Source organism: Tasmannia lanceolata, unplaced genomic scaffold (genome assembly GCF_043159265.1).
Source record: "Tasmannia lanceolata isolate RefF3 unplaced genomic scaffold, GAP_Taslan_0.1 ptg000023l, whole genome shotgun sequence".
NCBI classification, from domain to species: domain Eukaryota; kingdom Viridiplantae; phylum Streptophyta; class Magnoliopsida; order Canellales; family Winteraceae; genus Tasmannia; species Tasmannia lanceolata.
In genome coordinates this window covers 6,094,570-6,112,435 of record NW_027518700.1, presented here as the reverse complement: position 1 = coordinate 6,112,435, position 17,866 = coordinate 6,094,570, and the positions used below count along the sequence as shown (strand labels likewise).

Genomic DNA, 17,866 nt, shown 5'->3' with positions numbered 1-17,866 from the left:
TTCAGAAGAATCCATGTATATTAAAAAAAAAACACAAAATCTAGTCAGACCCTTTATGAATATAGTCGCCACCTAACCCTTACTAGGTATATATGTCACGGTATCACCTCTGCACTTTCTACCTTTTTAGTTTTTATGAACAAAGTGAATATCTATCTCAGTGTGTTTAGTCTTGGGCTTAGCATGAAATACAAAAGTCAATGAGATTTTGATTGCACTTTGGTTGTTGCAATACAAAGGATGTGAGTCTAAAACAATATGTAGCATTTGTAGCAAGTATCTCACACAATGGGCTATATTCTGCCTCTGCATATGATCTTGCAGGCATGTCATCCAAAGGTATTTAACACCCAGAAAAACTTCCAAATAAAATGCATCCAAAGCCAAGATATCACAAGTAGCACCTTGTCTCAGACCATCATAAGGAACACTATAACAAAAACCCTTTTAGCTAGTATTAACTTAGAACCACGAGCATCTAAAGAACCTTTGGATTCAATCCTTCAAAAAATCATCAGAAACAAAGGAATGGAGAAGTTTGAAACATTGGAGCAAAAGCATCTGTTTTGTCTTTATTAACTTACCAACTTCTCCAAAAGCTTAAGCTTTTGGAGAAAGGCGTTATTTATCTTTTATACTTTAACAATCCCCTGCACGTGTGGCTCACTTGGCAAACACGTGGCACATGTGGTCCCACTTTGGGCAGACCATCGCATGTGGATATTTGCTATCCGGGAGGTTTAAACTCGAGACCTTTGGCTCTGATACCATGTTAACTTACCAACTTCTCCAAAAGCTTAAGCTTTTGGAGAAAGGCGTTATTTATTTTTTATACTTTAACAGTTTTTTTTTGCGAATTTGTATCCCTTGGGAACCTCACATGCACCTTTGGATGGATGCATATGGTTCAAAAAAATCAAAATTGCAGGAAAAAAAATAGAATCAATGTGTCGATTCTAGCCCTTAGTTGCTTTCATCTAGTACTCAAGGCTCTTATTTTGGGGCATATATGATACCTAGCGCTGGCTTGGTAGCTTATCAATAAATTCGGACTTATTTTCAGAGAATTATTTCTTACCAATAAACATATATTTATTGTAAAGAATCTTAATTGATAATGGATTCCAAACCTATGAATTCGGTTTCAAGACCGGATCCCTTTGAGGAACTGGTTTCAGTAACTACAATATTTATTTTTTTTGAATGGTTCAGTAACTACAATATGAACAAAAAGAACCCCACTCTGAGAAAAAAAAAACACACAACAATCTTCCAAGAGAACTATTTGCCCATTGGAACAATATTCTTTAAGCTTATATGACCAAAAAATGGTATGACACGAAGCAGACTATTAAGCATGTCCCTCCAAAATTACAGAATTGACTTTCATTTTTCAAAAAACCACCAGCCGCACTAAATCTGGTGTCATTCGCGTCCATAAGTTTTAGAATATACAACTTACTCTGTAGAATCAGTTCACGATTAATACAAAAAGATGCATGCAGATATTCTTTGTGTGGGAAGGAAATATATGGAACTTCTATCTACCCTTATTATTGAGCATCAAAATGGCTACCTCTTGTATGGTGTGGAATAAATCATGCACGGCGAGAGGGATAACCCCTGGTTCAGCTACCGATCCTCGCATTGTATGTGTTTTCCCACTATTAGTTTGCCCATAAGCGAAAACAGTACCTATAGGCAAATTAAAATACGATGGTAGAAGTTACATATAAGATACAATCAACATTTCCAGATAAGGACACAAAAATTAAGACTAAAAGATAGATCTACTTTACTATGTAATTGTTGTAAAAAAAACATACACAAGAAATGTCAATTACAACCCACCAAATGATAAAAATACAACCATCAACCTTTAACACAAGTGACAGAAAACACATCAAACTGTTTACCTTCTAACGTTCTAACCAGTAAAGCAAGAAAGACAATAAGCAGGTGTGGTAATGAGTCATAATGCTTTAGTTAATACTATATAATAGGAAAACATGGGTAGCCCCGAGGCTATTTAAACCTTATAAGTGTAAAGTTTTGTTAATATTAAATATTTTATAAATGTAAATTTCTTTACAGAGTTTAAATACCTTTCTGTTCATATTCGTTTTTGTTGGGGATGCTTGATGTTGTCCAAAGCAAAGGGACTTTTCAATGGGGTGAAAAGAGCTAATAATCTTCCTCCTTTTTTCTCATCTCCGATATGTGGTTGATGTGATTATTGTTACTAACAATCAAGTGCAGGATGTTGAGAATATAAGAGCCATTTTGAGGTGGTTTGAAGCTATTTCAGGGTTGAATATCAATCTATCAAAAAACTCTCTTATAGGCATCAACATAAAAATTTTCAGATCATCTTTTATGGCTGATACCTTTGGATGCAAGATGGATACTCTCCCAAAAACTTACATTGGTCTTCCTTTGGCCATCAGGCCCCCTTCTATCATTATGGCCGGTGGTAGTGGACAGAATGAAAATGAAGAGTTATTTGTCCTTTGTGGGCCAAATCACTCTTATCAAATCTACTTCCGCCAATCTACCAGTCAATTGCATGTCTTTTTTTAATGGTTTTGAATGCCTATTTTCAAGATCCGTCCTACTATTGTAAAGAAGATTGAGGGAATTCAGCAGACTTTCAAGTGGGATGGAAAGGAAGCCTTTAAGAAGCGGAAGAATATGATAAATTGGGAAGAGGCTAGTAGGCCTAAAAAGTGCGCGAGATTGAGCATCAATAATCTCCCCAACAAAAATTGTTCCCTCCTCGGCAAATGTCTTTGGAGATATGGAGAGGAACGAATGCAATGTGACGTAAGGTTGTTTTGGTGAAGTATGGCAGTCATGTCCCCTTGGATCACCAAAAATTTACCCATAGGTAAAGGATCCGTAGTGTGCAATCCACCAATTCGATCGCAGAGGGTTTCCTTATAGTAGTTAGACTTAATATTATCAATTATCGGAGGATGAATGATTGACGATGAGCCCTTATCTGACAAATAACCATCTCTATACCGAATTTGCAAGAAGAAATCTTGCAAAGTGGCCGATATGATGAAGGTGGAATGGAATTGGAATGTCTGTTGGGTCTTTCTAGAGTTATTTCTAGGCTAGACCAGAGTCTAACGGTGCTACATCGACAAGGTCTTTTTGGAGATATCTCAGCCCAATTTGGGTGCCTAATAGATGTCGTGCTAATTAGAATAAGAACATGACTACATGTCTAACAATGCGGATTTCTTTTCAATGGGAAAGATAAAATAAACAAAAATCCTCAAAAACAAACTTCTAAAAAATTAGGGCAACGCACCGTTAAATCCACGAACAGCGGCGGAAACAATCTCTTTGGTTCGAGCTTCGTAAACTTCAGCGGTCTTACAATCTTCTCCGAAAATTCGATCTGCGAAATGAAGAGAAGGGAACAAAATCTGTAGAAGAAAATATTGAGTAAAAAGGGGAAAGATAAATAGAGAGAAAAGGGAGAATACCAAATTCGAATTTTGTAGACTGATTTGAAATAGAGATTGAATTGGAAGAGATTTTCCATGGGCTTGTTTTTGCGTCTTCAATAGAGAGAGGTCTTGCTCTTACTGCAACGTTGATTCTCTCCATTGAATGGATGAGGAAATGGGCACAGAAAATGCCCTAGATCAGATTTATTAGGGCACAAAAATGACCTAGATGGGGATTTTTTAGGGCACAAAAACGGCCTAGACTCTCCTAGAGGGGATTTTCAGGTCTCTCTCTCATGATTTTCCCGCTCTGGGAACTTCGTGCGATTGAAATGACGAATATACCCATTTTGAAAGAGAGATATTTTCAATCTTGCACGTGTGATTTTGGGAGTTTGAAAAAACACTTTGAAAACGGGATTCCGTTTTGTAAAATAAAAACGGAGTGACACCACCGTTGATTTGAGCTTTTTTTCAAGGTTATATTTATTGCTTTTACGGCGATTTGAGCCTCTTACTTTGTCTTTCAGTGTGCATGAGATCTAATGGTCGACTCCCGTTCCTTTTTCACAAAACGGGATCCCGTTTTCCGTGCAAATCTCTTTTCACATTTTAGAGAGCGATACAGTGGGCCGTCATGTAGTAACAGTGGGCCCCACATAACTGGATGACTCATTTGCTATATATTCGCCCCCTTTTTCTTCCTCGGCCACTGTCTTTTATTGCAAAAGATGGGTCCGGCTCAACCCGAACCTGACGGGTTCCACCTGATGTTGGCTCAGGTGGGGTTGGCATTTCCTCGGGTAGGCTTCGGAAAAGCCAGCCTGATTTAATTTTGGGTTGGATTAGGGTTGAGGCCCTGGCAACCCGACCCAAGCTCCGTCGTCTAATTTTATTTGGAGAAAAATACGGAATGAGGGCTCATGTTTCGAGAAATTGTAGTTTTCGGGCTCTTTTTAAAGCAAGAATGCAACACGGGCTAATCGTCAAAATCGGGTGGTGAAAAGACCCCTGATACCCTTCTGACATCGATAGAGTACTTTTTCTTTACTGCCTATTAAATTGGCACGCTTCACGAGGCTTCTTTTAGTTTGTTTGAATGTGTATTTGAACCGAAAGAACCTTGGATTCGTTTCTATCCTGGCCGTCGGAAATAACTAGAGACAGATGGATGCTTGAGATGTGTTGGAAAACTTTTTGGAACGCTAACGTTATTGAATACTTTTTGGAACGCTGACGTTATCTTTTCTCACTTCTCTTTTGGCTTAGAACGGTACCGTTATTGAACATGTCTCTTTTGGCTTAGAATCTTTCCCCTTCTCTTTTAGTCCTCATGATTTATGCCAGCTTACCCATTATTTATACCAGCGTACCCATTATTTCCACCGGCATACCCATGAATTCTGTTGGCGTACACCATATTTACACTGGTGTACCCCATTATTTACGCCGTGTACCTATTATTTTCACCAGTGTACACCCTATTTCCGCAGGCGTATCCCTTTATTTACGCCAGCGTACGCCCTATTTCCGCTTACACCCTATTTTCATTGGCATACCCCTTAATATTCCGTCAACGTACCCCTTAGTATTCCGGCCGCGTACTATAGAATCCAGCGGCGTTCTCAGCCAAAAGAGACGTGAGAAATAATAAAATATTCAATAACGTCGTCGTTCGAAGCCAAAAGAGACATATTCAATAACGTTACCGTTATAAGCCAAAAGAGAAGTGAGGACCAAAAGAGAAGTGAAAAGATTATAAGACAAAAGAGACGTATTCAATAACGTTGCAGTTCTAAGCCAAAAGAGAAGTGAGAAAATGATGATTGACTTTGGGTTGTCAACGTTCCAAAAAGTTTTCTAATACGTGTCAAGCATCTATCAGTCTCTAGTTATTTCCGACGGCCAAGATAGAAACGAATCCAAGGTTCTGTCGGTTCAAATACACATTCAAAGGAACCAAAAGAAGCCTCGTGAAGCGCGCCAATTTACGAGGCAGTAATGAAAAAGAAAGACTCTGTCGATGTCAAAAGGGTATCAGGTTCTTTTGACCACCCAATTTTGAAGATTAGCCCGTGTTTCATTCTTGTTTTAAAAGGTGCCCATAATCCGTAATTCCTCGAAACATGAGCCCGTATTCGGGATTCCTCATATGGTCTGTTGCATGTGACAGCAGCCACGCAGGCTCACTTTTCAGCAGATTTTGTCATCATTCATGAGTTGGCTGCTGTCAGATGCAACAGACCATCCGCGAAATGCCTTTTGCGAGGACGCTAGCAAATCCCATTTTTATTTGTCATGATTCTCGTTATATTTTTTCTTCTTGTATTTCTGTTTTGTTAAATGAAATAGAGTATCCCTACGCTACATGTTACGGTCGCAATCACCCGTAAACTACGCGCATCAGGTAAGGGTTGACCATCATCCTCAACCCAAGGCTCAGGCTGGGTTGGGTAAACTACGCGCATCAGGTAAGGGTTGACCATCATCCTCAACCCAAGGCTCAGGCTGGGTTGGGTTGGGTTAATGCTAACTCAGGTTTGGCGTTGGCCTAGCGTTGGCCTAGCGTTGGCCTCAACCCGATCCAAATCTCTCTCTCTCACTCACTCACTCAGGAAGAGAGGCTTTCTTTGTTTATTTTCTTTCTAATTTGTGTGCTCAAACGTGTCTTTTAATTAGGCAGCAAACAATTTAAGGGTAACCAGGGATGCATCATGGAGATCGTGATTATCCAGCTATCCCTGGATTATCAAATCCAAATACCGAACAAGGCCATTAGCACCTAAGTTTCTCAAATCCCTAGATTATCCAGCTATCCTTGGATTCTTGACTTCAACCAAATTCCACAGTTATAATTTCCAGCCTAAAATTCACCAAAACTCTCTCCGAGTTCAAAGAGTCCACGAATCAGTAACCTGGCGTTAGCACAGATCAACTTGATCAATCACCTCCATTTGGCCTGGCCCTCTGATTCAAATTTGTGTAGATCGCCAGATCGGCTCTGTGATTTGCCTCTTACACATTAAAATGAAGAATTTTTCAATATTGACGACGATTCAGAGACTCAAACAACCTAAACTTAAGACAGGAGATGCCTCGCTTAAGCATAGTTCACATCTTTCGGGGGTCTCCACTAATCAGATTCCTTGCACCTCAATACTAGGTAAGTTGGTGTGAATTGCTGTCTTTGAACGCAAGTTGCACCCAAGGCCATTGGGCGCCGTGGAATTTCCACCACCAACATAGGGGGTCGTCACCCACGTCATAAGCCCATGGGAGCCGAAAGGCCCCTACTACGAGTCAACAAACAAATGGTGGGCACAAGTGCCACTGCTAACTAGCTAGGTGGAGGTCATCCTCCACGACCAACTTCTTTGAGAGACTACATCAGTTTAGGCCCAAGAAGTATGAGGTAATACCATGTATGTGATTCCCCTGTATTTTTTGGATCCAATCCGCCAAGAAACCAATTTGTTATAGTTCCCGAAAGGAATGCCCCCTCTCCACTATCTGAACTAGTCACGTAGATATGTGCTGCAGAGTTCTGTTTTTTTGAATGATTTGAGTTTTGTTTAGCCTTGGAAAACAAATCGCCACCTGACCTGAACTAAACCATCTGCAATAGGGATGTAGCATACCTAATGGTAGATTTACAATGATCAAGCACCAATCCCATTTGGCCAATCTAGCAATGTTCTAAGATAAGTAAACACACAGACATGCACTGAATGCTTCAGATAACTTAGAATACTTACTCTGGTCTCTAGTTAGGGTCCAGATGAACATTACAAATCTAGCAGGCAAGTAGCCCAAAACATCTGAGCTGACACAGCATCAACATCAAAACCAGATGTGATATGACTAGGAGTCTCAACCTCGATAAACAAAACAAAGTTACCCCCTCCCTGTCATGCTCAGCCTCATTTTAACTCTTGCTCAGTCCTCTGGCTCCTCCATTACTTCCTCCTCAATCAGTGCTCCTGTTTCCTCTTCTGCTTCATCAATTGGTGCCAATACCGTTCCTGATTCCACTTCCTCCTCAATCATTGCCCCAGTTTCCTCTTCTTCTTGTTCACTTTGTTCCTCTTTCACTACTGCTGACCCATCCTTCAGCTCATCAGTTTCAGCTGCTACCACTTCCTCACCACCCTCCTCCACCTGCTCCACTCCATTCCCATCAACATTTTCCTCCATTTCCTCATCTCTCTCTTTGGTCACCACTTCTTCTGCCTCTGCTTTAACATCGTCCATTTTCCCACCACCTTTCTTTACTTCTTCCAATCGGGAAATGTGCCTCTTTCCATTACAATGTTCTGCCTTCATAAACTCGCTGTTGCATTTAACTCGACAAAGTTTGCAAAAGAACGTAAACCTTTTCTTGTAACCTTTGATTTGCTGCTGCTTTTCTTCCTGTTTTTTCCTGCGGTTTGCTTTTGGTTTATTTGTGGCCGCACCCTTCTTTCCGAGCATGGACTTGTCAGCTTTCTTCGGAAATGTAGCAGAGCTGCCCATACTTTTTGCTCCAGTATTACTCATTCCCAGCTCTGCCTCCTTGGCCTTGTGTTTCTTTCCTTGAAGATGGTCATTCAGACCCTCCTTGCTAGTGGTACTCACCTGACAGAGAGCACAACTCCACTCCTTTTGGGTTTTCTTCGAACTAGGCAACCAAGCTTCATTGCCAGATGTCGCTGCCACTGCCTTCCGCTTAGTCCCAGCAAGACTAGGACCGGTTGCATTCTTACTCTGCACATCAAGTTAAATGGTACAAACCCATCAAAGATCACTCACACGTGAAATATTATCTGTTGAAAGGTATAAGCACAAATAAAAGATTGAGCAAAATAACCGGGACAATAAATATGGGTGTCTGTGTAGGCACACCCTTGGTCTTCTATAAGAAAACATCAACACAAAATAAACAATGGCAAATGCGGAGTCAGCTCCCCCCGCAGTATCTATAGGATTCTTGTGAATTGAAACCCCAGACCAATAGCAATGTGAATCAAGTTAGGGCAGAAATAGATCAAAGGACAAGATTCCTACATCCTATTGAATCAATATAGAAATCTATCAAGGAACAACACCACCAATAATAACTAAAAGCCAACGGGGCTGTTTGGCACGCAGACAGGAAAGCGGGAAAGGGAACCTGTGGCTTGGTTCCTGCTTACCCCCTAAAAGGGGGCCAAGCTGTAATTACACCGACACCTATTTTTCAGGCACAATCAAGATCGATTTCAGAGGATCCCCTTTCCGATAATATTTAGCACAATCAAAGAGAGGATATGCAGGGTCTCAGAATCTCCGCTACTCTTGCTTTTGATATCTGCAAACCTAACAGCCAATTATTCAAATATAGGCCTTGCCTCTTGGCAGAGGAAATGTAAATTAGCCAACAAGAATGGTCAGTAGTTTTGTATGAATGGCAATAAAATCATATAAAAAAAGTTTTGTATGAATGGCAATAAAATCATATAAAAAATGTTTTGTATGAATGGCAATGTATTAAATTTGCTTTTTAATATATAGGGCTAACATTTTCAAAAAAAAATAAAAAATCTGAGGTCTCCATGAAAAGAACAAAGCCATCAAGAAACAAACAAAATGAAAAAAGCAAACAGAAACTAGAGAAAAACATAAATATCACAATCCTCAAGGAGTAAAAGTAATTGAAACTCATAAGTTCATCTTTGTCAACACCTAAGCGAGCTAGCCGGTCAGCATCGCTGTTGGCAGAATGCCAAACAAGTTGATTCTCGTGTATCATGACCCTCAATCACATGAATAATCTCCTAAATAGCATCCACAAATCTCCAAGGGTGGTGATCATCATCTCTCACTCATCTTACCACATTGAGAAACTCAATCACAGACATTGAGTTTGTGTGTGATTGAGTTTAGTTTTGGAACAATTATGCAGCATTTGGAATAAACAAAGAGTTTGCGTTTATTTTCTACGTAGAATTTTCTGTTTTTTTTTCTTTTTGAATTTTTTGAAGGTTTTTGCTTTCTGCTCGTCGGTTTCATTCTTCATGAAAGCTTCCCTCTTTCGAAAGCCTTGTTGTATATCTCGGAAAGGTTCTCCAGGGGTGTGTTTGGTAGCACAAAAGCCGGAATAACTTAGGGTTTCTGCTTTGCATTTGGGTGCCACGTCAGCAACCCCCCTTGTTCGGCTGCCAATATAGACTACCATGGATGTCTTCTGGTTAATTATTGCTTGTCTGCTGTTGTGTCACCCTTGTCTCATCCCTAGAAAATCCAAGCCAAAACCACAAAAGGTGGTTTTTTGCTTGGATTTCTTATGAATAATGCTCTCTCTCTCTCTCTTCTCTCTCTATATTGGTAATGACATTCCCTACCACCACTCTACGAGGTTGACAACCAAACACTACTTAGCATTATTCTACAAGGTAAGTTCCAGGTAAATTGACTCCTCCCTGTGGACTACTTACACCACTACTCTATGAGGTAAATACCAACAACCAAATAGAACCTATAGCATTGATCGATGGTTGCAATCAATCTACATCAGATCACGGTTCTAAATTTCCACCAAAACCCTCACGAATGACCGAAATGTTTCCTTTCCCATCCCTACCAAAACAGAATTCTTTGGTCAACACGTATAGATTTCGGTAATCCTTCAAAACTAGTTGCAGTCCCGTGCGACGCACGGGACGAAGAAAAATTAGTATTCTAAAAACTATCTATGACCCTCCGTCTATCTACGGACTTGCAAATTTATTTATTTATTTCGTGTGTATCTATTCATAGAAGTCCAATAGGCATTACTCTCCATAAATATAGCGTGTATCTAATCTACAGACACAACTTCTATGTATCATCTCTTTTAAGAGAGAGAAAAATATACATGCCAGTTCTGTGTATAGACCCTTAATTTTAGGCGATATTTCCATTCCTTGATTTTAGCCTTTTTTTTCAAATCCAAAAGAAGAAGCGTATTTTACTATTTTAGGAGATTTAATCTGTGGAGAGATATTATTTTAATCAATCCTTGATTTTTGGCGATTTTTCCATTCCCTGATTTTAGGCGTTTTAAATTCCAGTGCGTTAGAGGAATACGAGTGAAACGGTGTGCCACATCCCCTTAATGCGTTATTAAATTTTGGAATGCAATGGGGGTGACACGTGGCGCAGCCTCAGCTTCCCACATTCAGCTTTACTTGTATATATAGATGGCAATTGAAATGCTATCACTTTAGCATTTAAATTACAAAACAACTGTCCAGTTTCAAAATTAAGTACAAGCAGAAGTTTGAGTTTTCATATTTTTGACTCGTAAGTGCTTATTTCCATATTGGGTTTTCCACGATTATCTTGGTCCTAATTGTTTAAATCTTCTACAATTAGCCTTCTTGAACCTCTCTACAACTTTCTCTTCTATTTTCTAAGCCTTCCTCCCATATTATTCTACATCAACTTGGTGTCAGAGCTATGGTGAGATGTCTTTATGGGAGTAGAATTTCCACGGCAAGAATTATAAAAGAACAGATATCGATTGCTCCTCAAGAAGGCACGAAAACTAGACTACATGGAAGAGCAAATTAAAGTCCTCGTGGAAGAAAAAAAGGTAAACCGTCGAAAGTCATCCAAGCCATCTACACCACCAGGGTTCCTAAAAGAATCAATTGCAGAAGTGGAGATTGTGAATGTGGCAATTGTTGCCCTACAAAACAACCTATGGATACCGCAAGGTTTGGGAACCTTGAAAATGAAAATGGGCGAGAAACTCATGTGCTGTTCAAAGCTGTCCTCTCTCAACAAAAAATGTGACAATGTGACTGTCAGGGCAAGGATGTTGCCTCAATTATTGCAGGTCATTCAGGCTATTCATGCACATGTTTGGCCAAAGTCTTTTCAACTCCATGAACCTATGGAGTGAAATATAGGCCTTCACTTCTTTCTGAGAAGTTTACCTATGATGAGAGGCTCTACAGTCTAGTTTTTCATGGATTGCATGTGGGAGATTCTTGCCTTGAGAATTGTCATCGGGAATGGAATTGATCATGTATTCTTCATACGTTATACGAGAGCCACATCCAGAATTCAACAGAAGTCAACATGTAGGGAGTGATTTGAGAATTGGAGATCAATGTTCTACCTAGATCCTATTCGTTGGGGTCAAGTAAAATTAGGCCTTCACTTCTTTCCGAGTACTTATGATGAGAGGATCTACATTCTATTTTTTCACGGATTGCATGTGGGAGATCCTGCGTTGAGAATTGTCATCGCGCAAGCAGAATTGATCTTGAATTCTTCATACGTTCTATGGGAGCCACATCCAAAATTCAACGGAAGTCAACATGTAGGGCGTGTTTGGAGAATTGAAGACCAATGTTCGCCCTAGATCCTATTCGTAGAGGTCAAGTTTTCCTCAAGCAGGAAAGAATGATGGGGACCATTATCGACCAAGAAACGCCAAGCAGGGCCCACCAGACCCTTGGAAACCCTCATTAGGGTATCGAGTGGTACCACATTAAGATATAGGGGTAAAAATATATGAAACGAAGAATTTTGCTTGCTCATGGATTTCATGTGTGATTCCTACACAAGTTGTGAAGCCTTGAACTTTCTAGCGTGTGAAGACTTAGATCCATTGAAGTGATTCCTTTGGAACAGTTAGTGTGAAGCCAACAGCATCTTCTTTAATTACCTTCCATCGTTTGAGTAAGATCTCTCATCTATCATCTTTATTAGCATCACTACTCCCTTTCTTTTTTTTCTTTATTAGCATTACTACTCCCTTTCTTTTAATTCTAATTTCCTGCTCATTGTTAATTCATGGACTGTGGTAGCCCTAGATCCAGTCCCATTCATTTCCCTCCTAGTCCTAGATCCAACAACTAGATTGAGTTTAAATTTTAGGGTTTTCCTATTCCCTACATAAGGATTGTTACATCATATATTCAACTCAATCCAACAACCGGATTTAATCCAAATTCCTAGGCCATGCCTGGATTTTTCTTGCTTTGTCTTGGTCCTAAGTGCTTAAATCTTCCACACAATTAGCACTCTTGGAAATTTCTAAAACTTTCTATCCTACTTTCTAAGACTTCCCCCCAGATTGTTCTACATCACTTTAATCTCATGCAAGATGATCGGTTGTAGACTTCCTTAAATGATATTCTCTCTGATGAATCTCCATGACTAGAGGGGTCGGATCATCCATAGCATCAAGGTTGATCCTCCTGAGAATCATATCCTTCCTCTGGCCTTCAGCTCCTCTCTCCCCCTCCAACCACCGCCTAAGCTTAGACTTGACATATCAAAGCTTTTGGGCGAATCACCACTTTAGACCACCACTTCCCCAATCGCTCCCTTATATTAGGCTACCCAAACCACTTGAGGTCAAACAGTAACGGAGAAGGGCCCAAAGAACCTGAATTAGGGTTTAAAAGAAGAGGGCAATGATCCGAAGTCCAAAGAACCTGAATTAGGGTTTAAAATAAGAGGGCAATGATCTGAAGTCAGCTTGGTAAGTGCAATCTGAATAGCTCCAGAAAAGAAAGAGCTCCAACTCGGGCAAAGGATAACATGTCCAATCTGCTTTCACATTGACCCTGATTGCCAAACCAAGTAAACCGAGCCCCCCGTAAGAGGCAAGTCCATTAGAGCGTGCTTCCCAAAAAAAATTGGAAAATTCCTCCATGCTAGCCAAGATCCTCTAACTCCTTGTCCTTTCCCACAAAAAACTGTGACTTAAAAGTCACACATTAAGCACGAAAGGATCTGCCATCTTAATCTCACTGAGTATAGTAACCAACAACAATGGGTAATTTTGAATAGCAATCTAACCAAATATCAAGCATTGTATAGCAATCGAAAAAAATGGATAAGAAAAAATACAGCGATCGCAAACCAAAATACAAGTCGTGGGGATATATGTGTTTGTATACTATAGGTGACGTGGTGTTCTTGGTCCCATACCTAGGGCTATTGCCTTTTGTTGGTTGACAATCCTAAACAAAATGCTCACTGTCAACCATGTACTAAATCATAGAGGGTTTCATATTTGAAACAAGTATCATATGTGCTTAGAACAAAAATTCATCCACTTACTAGTGTCAATTACAGTCCCAACCTAGAACCACTATAGCTTACCCCCCAGCGTTTAAAAATGCGGAACGCGGCCGACGAAAAATCCTAGTCGACTCGGCACGACGCGGCCAAGTACTCGGTTGACGCGGTCATAATTCGGGAGAGTCAAAGGTGATTTTATTCACTTTGTAGGGCAAAACACGGAACGGGGATGCGGTTCAATGCGGAACGCGGCCAAGGTAAAAGGGAGTCGACTAGGGGGGTGTCGACGCGGACGAGGGGGATTTTTAAAACTATGGTTACCCCTTAATTGTACTTGCTTTTACCCACCACTCTAATCTCTAATCCTGGTTTAAAACGTCCTAAGCATGGAGACAAAAGACACTGTAGATCATTTGTCCATGCTTTGCGTGGAGGATTCAGAGCTATTTTCACAACTTTTCAGATTTCGATGCTTATTGTTGGTGTCAATTATGGCCTTGCAGCAAGCTGGTGATGTGACTCAACCCTAAGGAGTTTCCATTTTAGGATAGTTCCCATTTTTTGACCAGTTTCTATTTTGGGACCACTTTCTATTTTGGGCAGGTTTCTATTTTGGTATTATTTCTATTTTAAATTTTGATATTGATTTATTCTAAATGTAGGGGTCATTTATTTCAGCTAGGGCCCACATTTCACCATGACCCATGCCCATGCCATGGCCCACCTGAGACACCACTTAAGTCACTTAAGTTAAATAACTTAAGAGACTATTTCTTATCGGTCGTCACAAAGGAAGACTATTTTTTATAACATAGTCACTTAAGCTAAATTAACTTAAGAGAGACTATTTCTTATTGGTGGTCACAAAGGGCCCAGCACTTAAGTGGAATCCCAGACACTTAATACATTATGGAGAGCACAAGAGGATGAGACTTTTGGATTTTCATGTCGCAATCAGTCCCCCCAAGGCAGGCATAGGAAGAAGTCCACTCTCCTCCTTCAAGGACCAAGCCCAAAATACGGACCTTTATTAACCGTTACCTATTCCTAGTAGACCATGGGATGATGTTAGCATGGACTTTGTCATATGTTTACCTTAGAAAGCTAGGAAATTTGATTATGTTTTCGTCGTTGTGGATAGCCTTTTCAAAATGCCTCATTTTATACAATGTCAAAAAAAACTTATGATACATCACATGTTGCTGAGTTGTTCTTTAGAGAGGTAGCACGTCTGCATAGAGTCCTCAGGTCATTCACTTTTGATCTATACACTAGGTTTTTAGGTCAATTCAGGAGAACTTTATGTAGCAAAATGGGGAGTGCACTTCAATTTAGAAACGCTTCTGAGCCCAAGAAGGATGGATAGAACGAAGTGGTCATTCACAGCCTTGGGAATTTGCTAAGAAGTTTGGCGGGCGAAAGACCTCATCAATGAAACTTAACTCTGCCCAAGCAAAATTTGCAATTTTGCATACAATAGTTCCATCAATCATTTCACTAGCAAATCACCTTTTGACACCATCTACGGATACCCCATTCTCCACCTTTTGGATAGCACCCCATTTTCCCACCTTGGTCGGTGAAATGTTAAGTCCTAAGATCTCATTCCAAAGACCTTGTTCATCATATCAAGGAGGTACAGCAAGAAGTGTTGGAATGATTGCGTGCTACCGACGAGAAGCACAAAGTAGCTCTTGATCAGCATCAGAGAGATCAGAAATTTAGTATTGGGGTTTGGTGATGTCGTAGAGAGCGTTTCAAGTTAAAGAATAAGATAAGTCGAGGCGGAAGCAGTTCGAACCTTAAAGAATCCTCAAGTGCTTGCGCCCTAAAGCCTATTTGGTTGTTCTTTAGAGAGGTAGTACGTCTGCATAGAGTCCTCGGGTCATTCACTTTTGATCTATACACTAGGTTTTTAGGTCAATTCAGGAGAACTTTATGAAGCAAAATAGGGAGTGCACCTCAATTTAGCAACGCTTCTGAGCCCAAGACGGATGGATAGAAAGAAGTGGTCAATCACAGCCTTGGGAATTTGCTAAGAAGTTTGGCAGGCGAAAGACCTCATCAATGAGACTTAACTCTGCCCCAAGCAAAATTTGCATACAATAGTTCCATCAATCGTTTCACTAGCAAATCACCTTTTGAGACCATCTATGGATACCCCATTCCCCACCTTTTGGATAGTATCCCATTTTCCCAACATGGTCGGTGAAATGTTGAGGCCAGAGATCTCATTCCAAAGACCTTGTTCATCATATCAAGGAGGTACAACAAGACGTGTTGGAATGATTGTCTGCTACTGACGAGAAGCACAAAGTAGCTTTTGATCAGCATCGGAGAGATCAATCATTCAGTATTGAGGTTTGGTGATGTCGACGAGACAGTTTCCACTTAGAGCATAGGATAAGTTGAAGCGGAAGAAGTTCGAACCTTAAAGAATCCTCAAGTGGTTGGGTCGTAATGCCTATTTGTGCACCTCAATAAGGATGTTATGACTAATCATGTCTTCAACGTTGCCGACCTGTACCGGTTTCATAGAGACCAGCCGGAGCTCGACGACCACAGCACCTTACCATTCAAAGCAAGCTCATCTACAGAGGACCAAATCAACGACATCATGGATATCAAGACGATGGACGCTCATCAAAGACCACATCAACGATATCTTATTGGTAGGCGAGATTGGATACTAACAAATTGCACGTAGATTGACAAGACTAAGTTGCGAGGACTTCAAGAGGACCTGTTTCAGAGAGTCACTAACATTTGCTCAATAGAGTTGAGTTCTTCCCATACGGAAGGAACTGATGTGATCCATCCCTGAAGAGTTTCCATTTTATGGTAGTTTCTTTCGACCAATTTCCATTTTGGGGCCAAGTTCTATTTTGGGCATATTTCTATTTTACTATGATTTAGCGGACACTTCGAATTTGTTTCCGACACACGTGTCCTGCCGTGTACACTTCGAATTCAGCACCTTGCTGTTCCTTGTTGCCCCTGCTGCTCATACTCATACTTTCAGCACCTTCCCTACCTTAACACACGATATAGGTGGCTAGTACAGTCCCTGTCTAGATCGATGCAGCCCCTATCTCTCCTCCACCTTTACACACACAAGATTCAGCCATTTCTTCAAACAGCAACATACCCAAACTTAACAAATAATGCAGAAACCGCAACCCAAATTACAAGAAATGCACATTTATAAAGCAAAAGAAACCAATAAACAAAAAAGATTAGAAACTCACAAAGAACAAAACTTTCCCCTTGCTGACCTCCATCAACGGCTTCACTTCCTTCTCCAAAGGTTCTGGTCGGTCCTTAACAGGCAATCTCTCGAAAGCTCCAACTTGACGATGACGAACCAAAACAGGCAATCTATCTTCAACCCTAGCTTCTGATAAACGCAATCTATCTTCAACCCTAGCTTCTGATAAACACAATCTATCATCAACCCTAGCTTCTGATACACGCCGCTGCAACAAAACCCTCCTTTCTAAAGGCAATGAAGAAGCCAAAGAAAACCGATCTGCATGCCGCCTTGCGATCTCTCGCTCCAATTGCATTTCCCTTCTAACTTCCTCTTCGAGTTCTCGCTTTCGCACAATCTCTCTCGCGATTATTTCTTCTCGAATTCGTTCTTTTTCGAGTTCTCTTCTCAAAGCCTCTCTTCCAGGAACAGGATTCGGAAATATTCCGGCTGAAAAATCAAAATAACGAATCGAAAATCATGAAATGGATTTTACCATACAAAAAGAAATTGATTTTTTAGATCAAACCTCGTAATGCTTGTGCCGTGAAAAATCCATCTCCTGATGAAGAAGGTAAATACGAAGAGGTTCGATCTTCGCCTGCTCTGAATCGGAATTCCATTGAAGAGGAGAGGAATTTGAGAGAGAGATCTGATGAAATTGAAGTCTTTTTGAAGCGAGATTTAGGGTTAGGGTTAGGGTTTTAAATTTTCGCACAAAAGGAAGACGAAGAAGAAGACACGGATGTTGTGGCTAAAAGAGGAAAAGGTAACCGTACCATAAAAGAGAGATTTTTAATGACATCTGTTGTACCTTATTTGATAACGGCACTCCTCACTTTATGAAAACCTTTTCAACTTCGACTCATACAGTTTGCCAATATCACCAACTTTTATAAAATAGGATTTGCTAGGGACCATCACAGTAGGCATTTCAGGGAACGGTTGTTGGATGAGAGTACAGCCACATAGGTTCAGATTTTTGTCTTATTTATTTAAGGGGATTTGCTAGTGTCCATCACAGAAGGCATTTCGTAGATGGCCTGTTGCATGTGAGATAGGGGTGCAACAGGGGTCGGGTTGGGTCAGGTTGAGGACAACTCAAACCCAACCC

The 17,866-nt window shown here is 40.5% G+C and overlaps 2 protein-coding genes across 3 annotated transcripts in view; both read right to left on the bottom strand.

The window, feature by feature from the left end:
- LOC143856543 (P-loop containing nucleoside triphosphate hydrolases superfamily protein) overlaps nt 1–3,765 on the bottom strand; it is a 52,370-nt gene extending 48,605 nt beyond the window's left edge. For both annotated transcript variants that reach the window (XM_077366795.1, XM_077366796.1), the window contains exons 1-3: nt 3,498–3,765; nt 3,320–3,409; nt 1,577–1,695 (exon numbers count right to left, since the gene is read on the bottom strand). In XM_077366795.1, coding sequence (XP_077222910.1) covers nt 1,577–1,695; nt 3,320–3,409; nt 3,498–3,621 — 333 coding nt within the window. In that variant the 5' untranslated portion in view covers nt 3,622–3,765. The remainder of the gene's footprint in view (nt 1–1,576; nt 1,696–3,319; nt 3,410–3,497) is intronic.
- A 3,416-nt stretch (nt 3,766–7,181) lies between these two features.
- Nucleotides 7,182–17,539, bottom strand: LOC143855684 (uncharacterized). Its single transcript, XM_077365752.1, has 3 exons — nt 17,282–17,539; nt 16,751–17,202; nt 7,182–8,204 (listed from the first exon to the last, which is right to left on the bottom strand). The coding sequence occupies exons 1-3, from the start codon at nt 17,373–17,375 to the stop codon at nt 7,398–7,400; spliced, it is 1,353 nt and encodes a 450-aa protein (XP_077221867.1). The 5' UTR covers nt 17,376–17,539; the 3' UTR covers nt 7,182–7,397.
- Nucleotides 17,540–17,866: the final 327 nt, after the last annotated feature.